We start from the raw sequence: 14902 nt of genomic DNA, 5'->3' as shown, positions 1-14902 counted from the left end.
AATCATGTAGAACAGTCTAAATTGTCAACCTCCCAAATACTTTGAAAATATAACATAGTTGGAAATGGTTTCTTAAATTTCTAAAATTATCTACTTAGCTTTGTATAGGCCAAGGCTGTGTGTGTCCTTCAGTGATAGTGAAACGTGGCACATGTGTTTGAATTCAGGATTTTGGAAAAAATTATACCGACAATGAGCACATGTAAGTTTCACAATATATAATTTTAATATAGAGAAAATGTATACATTTATACTTTGTTTATAAAGGCTAGTGGCTTATTGGTATAGGCTAATCTAAGACCCCATTTACTAGAATTAGGGACTGACAAGAAAAATCAGTAGTTTAAAGAATGTTGTAATAATACACAGCTTATACATCTATCCACATTTTTAGATGAAAATTGAAAATGATCCTGTTCCTTCTCAGAATCATACTTGAATCACACTGTTTCTTACATTGTAGAGGGTGCCAAAGACATGTTCATAGTCTTCAAAACATGAAGTTAGTAAGTATTCTCAGAAACCAGGTTTTTGTTCGTTTAATTTTTTTTTTTTTATGTTTATTATTTTCGGGAGGGTTCCATGCAGGAATGCTCAAGCAGTGGTCCTGGAAAACCTACAGGAGTTGCTTCTCTCTTTCTGTAGAGCACGTAGGTCCTAGGCGCCTAACTCAGGTCACTAGCCTCTGTGGCAAGTACCTTTATCCTCTGATACTGTAGCACCTGGAGAGAGGGTGAGAATGGCTAATTCTCCAGAGAACTAGGTCTGGGAATGTCTCTAGTCATGATGCTATAAAACTTTTAAATCCAGCCGTAGTTACTTATTATGGTGAGCTGAGGAACTTGGGTGCGTGTAAATGCAGTTAGGCTGGCGTCTGTGAAGTCTAAATGCGGGGGAAAAGACTGCTGCCGCTTTTAGACACCCTTTCTAGTCCTGTGTGCTGACAATGAATACATCTCCTTAAAAAGCCCTGATTCTCCTGAGTGTCCAGGATTTTAGCCCATTGTTACTGATATCTAAACACAACAAAATTGTCTGTCTAGTTTGTCTGCATTTCTCAGACCTTTCAGAACCTGACAAGACCACTGTTAACGCTGATCAGCTCTTTGCAAATACAATGGGTTATTACATTGCGCTTGCAACAATTTCAACATGTATGTGTTTTGAAGTCCAGAAAAATCTTTGTATTATTTCCATTTCTGCTAATGGCAAAGCTCCATTAACTAGCACTTCTATATAAATAGGGTCCGCGGATAATTGATGATGTTCACAGTGATTGTTCTGAGGCACCGTGGGATCATCAAGTGCGCCTGACTCATCAGAGGAAAATTAAATTACATTCGGTGGCGTTTCGGTGTTGAGTGTATATTATCTTTCTTTTATTCTTGGAAATGGATAATATGTGCATGGTCTCTATGGAAACTCTCTATAAGCCAGAATGTGTGATTAACCCCATTTTCCAACTATGCCCGATAATAGGGAATTTATTGTGTCAGAGTCATCAACACTTTTTTATTATAAAAATTCAACTTTTAGACTTTAGCTGAAAAAAATCATTGTTTTTTTTTAAGTTTTATTTTAGCATCAAGTGGACAAATAAATATTTTGGTCATTTGGATGGAGCAGAATTTTCAAGGTGAAAATGAACTATTTCTTTGGGTAGGCATATGGTCTTTGTCGCCAGGTGTATACTCGGATAATGCGGCTTTGTGTTTGCTCATTAGCCCTTTGTGAAAGGGCTAGCGTTTCAGTCTCACACATAGAAGGGTGCTAAGCCCATCATTCGTAAAGAGGTTGATCAGCTACAGGATTTCATGTTTATTCCTCAGATTTGACAGCAGAGATATTCAGGCCAAGGCAATATGGCAAAACTCTTACGTGAGCCTAGAAGTAAGACCAGAGGCCATTCAAAGCTTTCCTTCAAGGCTGTATAAAAATTAATTTGGTCTTTTAAGCTAGTCAATCCACTTGAGATGTACAGAAAGCTCACAACAGCTGTGTCACTAAGGGCTGCCCCTGTTATCTCTTACTTAGAAATATTTTCTCTTTTTGGCACAATACTTCACAGGGCTCCAGACTAACACCATAAATTATCCAGCAAAAAAAAAAAAAAAAAACTAAAGAAAAAGAAAAGAATGAGCATGATCTTTAGTGTGTGATAAATTTAAGACACCAACAATAGACAAAAGTAAATAAGGTCAGCGTGAAGATTAGGGTATTTACCAATTTGGATAGATAGTATGTGGACATTGACCTCAAAGGTATCTCTGAACCAGCTTACAGAACAGAGACATTAAACGAAGAAGGAACACAGGGGCTGGATAGGACTGGGAGACACGTCACGTGCTCAGAAAATGGGGATGTTTAGAACATGATTTCTTTTACCTTTCAAATCGTAGAGATAATATGAACATGGGATGACATTTTCCGGTGGTGTTGAGATGGAAGATCAGTTTAATTTGATCTTTGCTGATGTATTTACTCCTTCTCTCTATATGTTTGGATCGACCTTGGAGGTATGAGGAAGTTGCAAAGATAATGGAGAGTATGCAGCTACTTTCGGTCAGGTTTTCTTGTTACCACCCTGTGGTACCCTGAACGCATATGGCCAGGGTGAGGTTATTAACAGTGGTTTCCCAGTCACCTCCTTTTTCTCTTCTAACATTTCATTAAGGGCATGTTTCCTTGGTGTCCTCTGCCCTGGGCAGTTTCTTAGACCTGCCAGTGTTTGATTGCCTTGACCGTGTGGAGATGTAGGAGTCAGCTACTCTGAGGCAAGTGGTCCCTCTCCTATTACCCACTCAGGCTCACTGCGTCCTTTCTTTGTCATCTGTGTCTCTCAATGAATATGTTTCTATTGATGCTTCTTCCTTCTCCACCCAGATTTTTTGGTTCTGTTGCTCTCTTTGTGGAGCTCCTGTCTCGGGTGATGTTTTTAAACTAGAGGCTTACCCAAAACTCTAGAAGATACACTCTTTATAGTTACAAGGTTAAGTTGTGAGTCATAGAATTTTATGTCCTTAAGGTGAAAGATAGTCTAAGGCCTTCTCCAAACTCTGGTGCTCAGAATCTTTGTGGAGCTTTTACAGGACTAGGAGGCAGGCACAAGTGTGTGCCATGAGAGCAGGACTGTGGCTGTGAATCCACACTTAGAAGCTTAGAGAATTTAGGTTTCAGACCGAGAACTGCAAAGCCTCCCAGGCCTTTCTAATGAGATGCGGTAAGAGTACAGACGGTGTAGACACTTCTCCTCCTAGAGTTTTAAAAGACAGTTGTTGTCTTTTCTTGGTCCCCCATGGGGCATATGTGCAGGTGTGAAGTAGGAGTCCCGGTAGATTTTGTCTATAACATTTGGGCTGTTTGTAAGTATATGTAGCGAAACATTTGGACTTTTCATCAAATTCTTCAACTGCTTGAAGGAAATGCTGTGAGGAAGTGAGTGACTGTTACTGACTTGAAAACAGTGGCCAAGTAAGAACGAGAGGATGTTGAACCTTGAAAAACTAAAATAAATAAAGGGATAAAAATACCTTAAGACATGTAGTCAATATATATTTTTACTCCTTGGGAAGCAGGCATTGACTGGAGGATCCCAAATATTGAATTTTCTAGAAAAACATTGATGTATTTTGTGGTATTTATGAGCTACATTACCTTCCAGGGCCATGATCTACCACCTCCTTATTCTTTTTATAACAAGCTCCTTAGCCAATGACTTTTAGGTGGAAGCATCTTCCTAGAGGACCATTATGTAATGAAGAGCATGTTTAAGGAAATGCCCCAAACATTTTCTCCTATCACATTTTAAACTGGATATGCAAAAATTGTCCTTATTCGTCCTACTAAACCTAACGTCTAATCTAGGATAATTGAGTGCCCTTCAAACAGGAGGTAGGCTACACTTAAATCTTTTTGCAAATCAACAACTGTAAGAGTGCAATTAAGTCTTATAATGTAAGCCAGTAAGCTAATTTTAGCTTTTATTTGAGTATTTTCCATTTCTCTTCTGTTCAGTAATTACAAAAACCAAATGTGAGGTAAAATTCCACATATAAAAAAATTAAGTTTTAAGGAAAGTAACTGTCAGTTGAAACTGACCATTTCAGAAGACCAAGACAATAGCTCTCCTATTGACAAGAACTGCCAGCTGCAATAGTACTACAGAGTCATTCATTTTATCTTACTTTTGTAAGCATAGACTAAGAGTGATGCTCACTGTTACCTGGTAGATTTTGGTTCTATAGGTCTCTACTGAATCAGGTTAAAGATGTGATGGGTTTGCTTCTGGCCTTACACAACAAAGAGAGAAAAGTAGAAGAGAGAGAGAGAGAGAGAGAGAGAGAGAGAGAGAGAGAGAGAGAGAGAGAAAGAGAGAGAGAGAGAAGAAAAATAAATTGGATAGAGGGTTCTTCTTCCTCCTCTATATATTATATAGACTATAGTGTTGATTTTAATTAAAAGTAAAATTTTTACATTTAAAACCATAGCATTGTTTTCAGGCTCCGTGTGACTCTCCCTTCCAATTTCCCTATTTCTCATCAAAAAGAGTAGTAAGTCCAAGCCATCATTTTAAAAGGGGAAAAATGCAGGTTTTGGCAATATCAACTTTGCTGAAATAATTGGCAGCTTTCCTAACTAACGCAACTACTGCTTGTTGCTAAAGCCTCTATGTTATTTAAAAAGACCCTCCACACACTGAAGCCCTGCGCCCTCTTCTCAATTCTGGTGTAGAATCTGTGCTTTTAGCAAATCATTTTGGCTTTTGAGTCTAATTGGATGATAATCATTCACCTTACCAGTAGAATTACTCTACAAGGTAGCCAACAGTGTAAATTACCTTGAAACAGTTGTAGAAATAATAGAATAAATGTGTACTCCCCCAAATCACTTACTTACTAATTTGCAAATTATTACCTTTGCTTTCTTAGAGTATGAAGCTTGTGCAATGACTAATTCACACAATTTTCTATTTAGATGCAGGTAATTAATGGCAGTAAAATTGGGAAATAATTAATGCTAATAATTTGGAGAATCGCAGTTTTTCTATATAATGCTACAGTTTACATATTATAACCTTTCCATGTGATCACTGATAACATAATTGTTTTAAATCGTCTTACGACTTTATAAAGGTCTCCTTTCTCTGAAGGCCTACAGGTACTCTGTTGTCAGAAGTCAGCCCTACTCGCCTGTCTAATTGCTTTAGTGGCCTATGTCCGTGGAAGATGGGCATGCTCCTGTCCCGCAACGCTCTCTCTTCATCGCAGCTCCAGCATTGTGAGCGGCAGGCATGCCATTCAGTATGCCTGCAGCGGCGCTTCCCTAAGCACCTCCCTACTCACATATGACCTCATGTAGACCAGGTGGATTGAAATTTGCTGTCTATTCCAGTCTGGTCCCTAAACCACAATTCCACCCCCCCCCACACACACACACACATACCTTAGCTTCTCACATGTTCACACAGAAATGTTCCCCCACAAGTAGATCAACTTTTTCATTGTCATTTAACCTGTTTGCCTATGTGAGCCCTTTGTAAAACTCATCTGAAGTTTCATTTGTAGGCGCGGGGGACCATGAACATCACTGGGACTTAGCTAGATGCAGTATTGGTTGTTTTAAATCCCCAAACAAACTCAAGTGTCCAAATAACTTTCTCATGTACCTTTTTACAAATTTCTTGTAAATCTATATGTTCTTTAAACATATACATCACTCACTCAAGACCACTGTGATTGTAAAAGTTCAGTACTTTAGCTGAAGAAAAGTTTCAGGAAATGACAGGCATGGATTGACTTTGATGGCCATATTCCTAAACAATATTTCATCAAAGAACATGTTGTGGGGCCCAGCAAGGAAGTGGGGTTCCAGAGGCATTATTCAAACACTGATTTTGAATTTGGGATATCCTTCATTTAAGGCTTTTGAAAAATTGGTGTATTTGAGTTAGCCTGCCTGTGTCAGAACACAGACATTCTGGCTTTTCCCCCTCTTTCCTTGTTGAGTTTTGTCAAAGTGTATTGGTTTAATTTGCTATTAGGCCAGGTGTAGATGTGCCTGGAGCTAATGCAGAATGAGGAAGTGCAATGCGGAATGAGGGGAAAGTGTTAGAGCAGTCTCAGATGGAGCAGTTCACATGGCAGTTAGGCCTCAGGGACTGAAATGGAGTTCATCCCCACCCTTATCCCAAGGGCGCACGTAATTGCATTTGGACTTCTGTAATAAAGGTCTTGGCTTTTCCATTGTTAAATGCACAGCTCATCTCTTTATGGTTTTTAAATCAATCCTTCTACCATTGTGACCAAAACCAATATAAATTCATTGTGTGAAGTTCTGAAAGAACAAACCAACCAAAGGAAAGAATATTCCCTAAATAGCCTAAGTATAGCTAAAAGCTGATAGCCAAAAGAGGGTGTAAGCATTGGGGTAAATTATCAAACAATTTCCTTAACTTGAGTGAGAATGGATTTTGTTATTTACGCAGTGATGTATTTTAAGTGGGACTTGATTCTTTCAAATCACTCAAAGGCATTTAGTATAGAGTACGAGTTTAGGCTAGGCATGCTTCTTTAATCGTAGCACTCAGCTGGCAGATCTCTATGAGCTGAAGGCCAGCCTGATTTACATAGCAAGTAAGAGCTTGTTCAAACCAACCAACCAACCAACCAACCAACCAACCAACAAACGAACAGTAGAGACTTAAACTGTATTTAGCTAGCAGGTGCTGTTTTCCACTTCGATCATTATGTGTATTTTTTTTTCTTTTTTGTCTGTGGCATGTGCATGTCCTGTATGAGGAGGTGTGTGTGTGGGGGGGGGGGTGCACATAAGTGTTCAGGTCCAAGGCTGACATGGGACATCTTTTTAAATTGCTCTCTACCTTCGGTTGAGGCGTGGTGTTCCTTGGAACCTGGTGCTTAGTGTGGGGTAGGCTGTGAACCATGGCTGGCCGATTTGCAGCACACTTTCCTGGTTTCCATCCTGGAGTCCAGGCCCTGAATTGTAGGAAGACTGAGACTGACATTCCCAGCCAGCATATTACGTAGGTTCTGAGGATCTGAACTCCGGTGGTCATGCTCTCGTGGCAAGCGCTTGACCTTCGTAGCCATCTCCCCAGCCCCTGTATTTGGAGCATATGTTTCTTGCTGGAATGATTCAGATCGTTGCCTGTCAACCTCTGTGACCTGGAGGGTTGCTAGCCATATCTTAGGGCTTCGTCTGAGGCAAAGAAAACAAAGAATACAAGAGGACTGGCTCCTTTGTTCATTTCTGTTTCTGTGGAGTTTTATGTGTAGTTTCGGCTGAAAAGGATTACGCTGCTAAAGAGAAACAAAAAACTTGGACACTCCATAGTACATAGACCAGCTTGGTTCTGGGCTTTATTCCACCTACATTCTAAACTGTATATTTTCAAAAGCTAATAACACATTTAAAATCTGATATAAAATTTGTACACCTATACGTTAATAAATATGTGCATATGACCTGAATTGTCATAAGCATATGATCATTCAAAAATTACTGTATATTTCTTCCCTCAGAGTTACTAACAAAATAGCATGGTTCTTAATAAGAAGGCAATTTGGGGCAACAAAATAGCCTTAACAATAACAATAGAGAAATATAATAATGGCAGTCAGCACATGTCTGACTCTGTTTCAGACATGCATACTAAATGGCCTCGTTATCACCTAATGTGGGGGTGCTTAGAAAGGGAACACATGTAGAAGAGGCTTCGTTCCTTTTTATTTTCTGCACGCATCTGTGCACAAATGTGGTGCTCACATTTGTGGGTGCATGGAGAATGCAAGTGTGTACATGAAGGCTTAGGGATGGCGCAAAGGATCTTCCTGGAAGACTCTGCCATGTTTGTTGAGGCAAGGTCTCTCAGTCAAAACCAGAACCAGCTGGTCCCTAGACTAATTACCTGCCCCTCTCCAAGGGGAGCCCCTTGTCTCTGTCTCCCTAGAACTGGAATTATGAGCAGGCCGACACCCACTAGCATTTATGTGAATATGGGGAACCGGAATTCTGATACTTAGGCTTGCCCAGCAAGTGGTTAATCTACTGAGCCATCTCCCCAGACCCCAAAGAGGAGGTTCCTAAGGTGTTATTTTTTAATTAAAATAATATTTCAGCATTTAGTACATTCATATGGAGTCTTCTACTCCTAAGAGTAGTATGTACCTGCTCTCTGCAGTTTTTTCTAAGGGCCAGTGAGATGATTCAGTAGGGAACCATACCTGTTGCCAAGGGTCCTTATGACCCACATGGTGGAAGGAGAAACCGGCACCTGCAGGTTGACTTCTGACCACACACATGCCACCACACACACACACACACACACACAGGGACACAAACACACAGACACACGTCTTTAAGTAGTGGATACGTGCTGTGATAAGCTTAGTATCGAATTCTCAAAGGCAGCTGAAAGCTCACCCGGCTCCCCACTCCCCCAACAGGTTGTGTTGCAGACAGATGAGGTTCTCATGTAGGGGGCAGATTTGTTTATATATATATATATATAAACAAATATATATATAAACAAATATATATTATATATTTAATATATATTTATATATTTATATAAATAAATATATAAATATTTATATATTTATATAAACAAATATAAATTATATATATTATATATATTAGCAAGGGGAAAGAGAGTTTTCTGACTGCCTAAGACATACTGAAGAAACTAGAACTGTAACTGGCTGATAGATAGGAAGAATGTTGAGATTTGTGTTACAGATTTGTGTCCTAGGGTGTCATCTGACAGCTGTAAACATAGTGGATTTTAAGGGAGGGAGAAGGTGAAGAAAGAAATCCATCAGGGCCTGTCAGAGGCTGCAGGCGGGGAAAAGGAAGGAGTAGAAGGGGACAGACTTAACTAAGACTGAGAAACGTCCGGAGAGCCCAGTGAATGACTCTGGGAAGGGAAAAGGGAAGAAAGGTAAAGGGTGACTCCCAAATTCTGGCTAGTCCAGTAGGGGAAATGGCCTTCCTTGGCATGAAGATAATAAATGTTTGCAATACTGAATAAAGGCGCTGATGTGCCTTAAAAGCTGTTACAGCATGCTACTGATGATGACATGTCTCCATACGTATGAACATATATGTATATGCATAGAGACACACTATGATCTAGACCTGTTTTGAAAATGTCCAGGTCAGGAATTTGATTGCTGGAATCATTGTGTTTATATCTTTTCCCACTCTTACTAGTTGTCTCATCTTCAAAGTCTAAGGCTGTTTCCTCCTGTAAGAAAATGGAAAAAAATAGTAAATATGTATGTGTTAGACCTGCAAGAGCAGGTGAGGTGAGACATGGATATTGTCAGGAGGTTGCTGTTGATCTTCCTTGGACTTGAGTTTCCTCATGTATGCTCCCAGAGAGGGGAGCAGGAGCTGAGACCATGATCTCGGTGCTATCTCTCCGAGCAGATATCCATCGTAATGTGACTTGTTCTCTGTGCAATGATGTTAATCATTTTACTCAATAATGTTCATCATTTCTAGGAACTTGCCACACCAGACCCAGATTCCTCAACAGCAGACTACAGGTGAGTCCTAAAATGCCAATTTGATGTTTATGGGGGAAGCTAATATGTTAAAAGATAATCATAGCCCTCCATAATTGATGACACTGTTATCTTCATCAAGGGACGCAAAACAGTTGTATCATTCCTTAATTAGACTTAGAACCTCAGAATAATGGCTTCGACTAGTGCATAAATTGGCATCCGAATGACAAACAAAGAGTAAATGATCTTAAAGCCTAGCATCCACGGAGGTCCTGTCTAATTAAGGAGGACTGAATTCAACTCCCTTTCTACAGGGGCACTCCCTATTCTTCCCCTCGGTATAAAAGATTTTTGAGCTTGGATGGGTCCGGGATTTGTCTCAGTAAGTGAGCAGGTTGAAACTGATTCTCACAAAGGGAAACCATTGTGACTGATCACTCACTGAGCCTTAGGGCAATCAATGAGAAATCGCTGGCCTGGTTAGAAAGCCGCTTTAAAAGGCCCTTAGTATATGACCAGCAACCACAAGATGGTGGCCAATTCTCCCTGGGTTGTTCTGTTTTCCCCAAGACTTGCTTTCTTTACGTTTATTTCTTTCAAGTGTCCCTAAAAATTTTCCACAGCCAATTATTTCATTCATTCCTAACTTATTCATGATTGTCTACTAATTAGTGGTTGATCCCTGGTTCTAATTGCCAGGCAACCAGTAATGCCTTTGTTCCTCTTTTGGAAAAGCAAGAGAGGTTCTAAAATGTAAGTTGAGTGTGGAATTCTAAGTATGAATAGTGGCTTTGTGGTAGGAAAGCCATTAAGTGAGCCTCCAGAAAATGTCGGCCACAGGTAGAATTGTGTCGGATGTTTTCATTCAGACTTATCTTCTCTATTACTGCTTTCTGGAATTTAAGGAGATTTTCGTTTGACAACTTTTCAAAGATTTGAGGCAAGTATAATAAAGTTTTTCATCTGATTTTAATTATAAGATGATGTTTATCAGAATTGTTCCTAGGGTTTTGATTGCTTGTTTTAATTAAATGCTAATGGGATTCAAGCAGCCCGTTCGATATATTGATGGGTGGTGCTGTTCTGTAAACACTCAGGAGATTGATGAGGAAACAAACTTACTTGGAAATATTCGTCGCTGAAAGAGGAAAAATTTCAAATTCTTATTCCTAATTACGTGCCTGGCTTTTTAAAGAGGAAAAAAGAAATTAAAGGAACATGACTGTAACAAAAATGATACAGCACCTTCCTCCTAATTCCAGGTCTGTCTGTCCTGAGATGTCTGTTCTCTGATTCCTGCTTATTTGAAGCATGCAATGAGTCGAAGTCACATAATTTCTAGGAAAATCATAACTATTTTTTGAGACTTGTAAAAGTCTAGATATTTTAACGATCACCTGCTAGGAGAGTAGACATCCTGAATAGATGCTGTTCTGGAGGATATCAATAGAGGATGGTACTTGCTTGCCATGTTGGGGTGCTGTGCTCAGTACTGGGGAACTTTCCCTGCTAGCAAAAGCATGTAGAGCTGAGTACAGATGATAGAGAAGGTTTCACCTTGGAGGTCTTTGGCTGCTCATCCCCATTTTTTAAATTATTTTTTAAGAAAAGTTTTGGGGAGCAGGCATTTTGGTTAAGAAAGATTTCACCTTATGGGCCAGACCATCCTACTACCTGCTACCCTCCTGCACTTGGACTCACGTTATTGGCTAGAGGGCATGGTCTCCTCTTGGGTGTTTTGTTGCTGTTGTTTCCTCAGTGAACCTACAAAGAGTCCAAGTGCTAAAGGGAGAGGGACCACCATTTTGTATAACTATGTGAGATTGTTGTTTCTGCCTCTCACACACTTAAAACTAGGTGGAGCTAGGCCTCTTGGGTAGGGAGCTAACAGACAGTTATATGCCTTATTCTCATTCTAGTCATTTGCATTAAAATGTTGTTTTTCTCGGCTTCCAATTCATTCTGTTCTATCTGTAAATGCATGGATTTGTGTATTTTCATGAGCACAGTTGAGCTGTTCTGTTCCTTCACCCTGCTCATCCTAGCTCGGTGTGAAGGGGCTGATCTATGCATGATTATTATGAAACAGTGATGGGCTTTTTCTCCATGAGAGTGATTGAGGCATTCAGGTGGTCTCTTGGAGAGCAAGTCATTTTCTTTGTAGCTGCCTATATGGACTTTATCAGCCAAAAGGAGATTTGCAGCTTGTTTCATGCAGTTAGTTGTTTTCTTTTAAATTCCCATCACAAGTTTAGCAAGTGAAGTAGCTGGAGCTGCTGTATTGCTGGGCTGGAGCCCTGGCTGGGATAATAGAGCAGTTACTGGCAGACAATAGCACTACCTTCTGGACAAGGTCCAAGGCAGTGGGCCTGATGCTCTTTCAGGTCGTCTCATTTTTGCTGCCCTTCCAACACAGGTGGTATTTTTTTAAGCCACCATTAAAAGGTACAGTCACATATCCCACAGTCAACCTCATTCTGCTTGTTTATTGTGGGAGAAATTTTCAGGCTATACCTTTTGAGAAAAGAAAACATTTTAGCCTGGTTCAGGAAAAGGGGGTGCTAATTGAGAATTATTCTCTTCCTTTTAAAACCAAACAGAAAAAAAACAAGGCAATACAAACATTTTAAATTAAGGCGATAGAAAAGTTCTCCTTGCAGTCTAGATTCTTATGTATGTGTGCACGATAACATGTGTACATATAGGTGAAATGTCCTATATAAAAGCAGAGGTGGGTCTGCTTGGGTCAAGGAAGGGGATGGCTGGTATGAAGAGGACCAGAAAGAAGAAAGGAGAGTACAAAAGAAGGTAATAAAGAGCCACGAATGAGGCATCTGCATGTGTGGAGGCATCACAAAAGCCACCCTTTTGTACGTTAACTAAAAACTTTAGCAACAATGTAATATAAGCATCATACACATTTTAAAAAGAGGATTTCTTCTTGTAATAATTTCTTATGCTCAAAATCCAGCGGTGCCATATTCTGCATAACTCACGTGCATGCTGTCATCTCTGTTATAGGTAAATGGTATCCCTGAAGAGAGAAAACTGACTGAAGCAATGAGTTTATAATCAGCAACTCAGCACTTATCTCCCACTTCCCTTCTCTCCCAATAATGCATGAGCTTTTCTGACATCAGTTGTGCATGTTGACTCTACTCAGTATATACCAAATGCTACAACATATCTTTCATTTACTAATGTATTTTTTTTGTACTTAAAGCATTTTTGAAAATTTATAAGACATCAATGACTTTATATTTGTTACAATAAAAGTGATCTTTAAAATAAACATTAATGAAGCCTAATGTGTGGTAAAATTTTTCTTCAAAAATATATGTGATCGCCTCCTATGTAGTAGAAATCTAGTTAGTTGCTAGGAGCAGGGTCATTCAACAGGATTTTTATTAAGTGCTTCTTAGGAATTTATAAATTGTGTTCCAAGTGAGCAACCCATTTAAATAATGCTTTAACTCCTGCAGGCTGTAGATCTGTGGTTTCATTGTATTTTATAGAGTGCTTCAGAGTGAGCATAGTGGATTTTGATGGAGAATAGAGCACACCCAGTTTATGTAGGGCAGCCCGGGGTGTATACTTGGCTTTATAATTGGATGTTTGCAAGCCAGGGCCTGATCCATACAGAGAGAACAGTAAACTTGGAGAGCCAGAGTCCAAAAGTTTCCCTTTGGTTGGTAATGCCCTAATGATTCTTGCTTTGAGTGGTTTTGTTTTGTTTTGTTTTGTTTTGTTTTGTTTTGTTTTGTTTTGTTTAAGCTCGGATTCTGCCACATGCTCAAGATCTATATCCATCCTTGCAGTGAAGAAATGACTGCATGGTGGGTTTGGAGTTTCAAAAAATAAACTTAAAACACCTTTCAGTTCCGTAAATAAGGCTTTGTCCTGAAACTGTAGTGTTCTGTATTTGTGGAAATTTAATTAAACTTGGATTTAGAGTCCAGATTTCCCCAGACAGTATGTGTCTTCTGCTCTCCAAGTATAGTCATCAATATAAGAGATCAATTCTTCTGAGTACAGCTCTTGGTTCAGCGATGCATATATAGTTGTGAGATTTCCCATCATTCCATGGGTGCCATGTCTACAGCTCTCTAAAATTGACTAAAGGAGTATGACCCATGAAAACACTGACCCTCCTAACACTGTTTCCCACTGAACTTCTAAGCTTGTTTCTGAGGCTATCACTTCTTTCTGGACACGGGACGCTGCATAATTAGTGGAGCTGGGCAGGTAACAATGAGGATCGTTAACAGTGATTAGAAGTACCACATGATAAAGAAGAATACTAGGCAATGATAAAGAAGAATACTAGGCAAATGTGTTAAGGCTGGGTTTGGGTTAACAGAATAATTAGAAAATGCAAAAGTATCTAAGACAATACCTTCGAGTACAGCTATAGCTGTAGAAGCCATGTGACCTTAAGGACCCACAGCCCATGATTTAAATATCACTTGTCATGTTTGACTACCCCAATGGAAAGGATGGATAACACTTAAAAAAAATCGTAAGATGAATGTGCATGTGAAAATTTCTATGGAACATGCTTATCATTGCTTATTTTGTTAATGACTAATAAGTTAGAGTGAGGGAGTCAATGTTCTAAAGATACAATGGTGACCTTGACTAGACACTAACCCTTCTCATGCCGCTTACACTTTAGTAGGAAAGACAAGTGCTAATGGAGGAGTCTCGGTGCACAGAAAGGCCACAGTGCAATCATAAAGCCTCCTCTATGGGAAAGTGACTGGTCCTATAGGACACCCTTATCTCAGGGACACCTCATGTGCTCTGTGAGGGAAGACCTGCTTCCATGAAGAAGTTCCTGGTGACATCAAAAGGCCTCTGGAACTTCATGATGAAGAGAGGCAAGAAGTGGGTGAAGCACACAGATGTCTGTGTCTTATCAGAAGACGTACCAGTGAGCATTGGGTCCTGCCCGAGACTCCCCGAGACTGTAGGGCTGCTAGGGTGAGGAACAAGGAATGGATGTTGGTGAGGTGTGGGACAGACTCAAAAAGTCTCTCTAAGATTGAGTTTTGTGTGACTCTAAAGGTAGGAAAAGAAAGCCTGAAGGATTTTAAGACTAAAAGGGGATAATGCCATATTTTGCATTCTTATTCAAGTCTTCAAACAATGGTGTGGCGAACAGTGGGCAGAGTGGGCGTGGACAGAACAGTCATGTCTATTAGACATGCAATTGCAGAAATAATAGCTTCCACTGTGACCGTGAGAGGGATGGGGCGTTCAAGAGCTGCTTAGGAAGTAAGGAGCAGGAAGAGCAGCAGCTGGTGGTACAGCTGCGATTTGGAAATTGTGTTCTGGAACAGGAAGGGGCCAGTTCTGACATGATACAGGAC

At 39.9% G+C, this 14902-nt stretch overlaps 1 protein-coding gene across 13 annotated transcripts in view; it reads left to right on the top strand.

Moving 5' to 3' along the window:
- The window catches only part of Sgce (sarcoglycan epsilon), a 70698-nt gene extending 57860 nt beyond the window's left edge, over nucleotides 1-12838 (top strand). For 7 of the 13 annotated variants that reach the window (XM_060374116.1, XM_060374115.1, XM_060374126.1 and 4 more), the window contains 3 exons: nucleotides 9526-9569; nucleotides 10436-10470; nucleotides 12552-12838. In XM_060374116.1, the coding sequence (XP_060230099.1) occupies nucleotides 9526-9569; nucleotides 10436-10470; nucleotides 12552-12602 (130 nt within the window). In that variant the 3' untranslated portion in view covers nucleotides 12603-12838. The remainder of the gene's footprint in view (nucleotides 1-9525; nucleotides 9570-10435; nucleotides 10471-12551) is intronic. The other 6 variants (XM_060374118.1, XM_060374117.1, XM_060374128.1 and 3 more) reach the window with 1 other exon arrangement.
- Nucleotides 12839-14902: the final 2064 nt, after the last annotated feature.

Source organism: Meriones unguiculatus, chromosome 21 (genome assembly GCF_030254825.1).
Source record: "Meriones unguiculatus strain TT.TT164.6M chromosome 21, Bangor_MerUng_6.1, whole genome shotgun sequence".
Lineage (NCBI taxonomy): Eukaryota > Metazoa > Chordata > Mammalia > Rodentia > Muridae > Meriones > Meriones unguiculatus.
The sequence above is the reverse complement of the archived record's forward strand: the minus strand, read 5'-3'. Positions and strand labels throughout refer to the sequence as shown.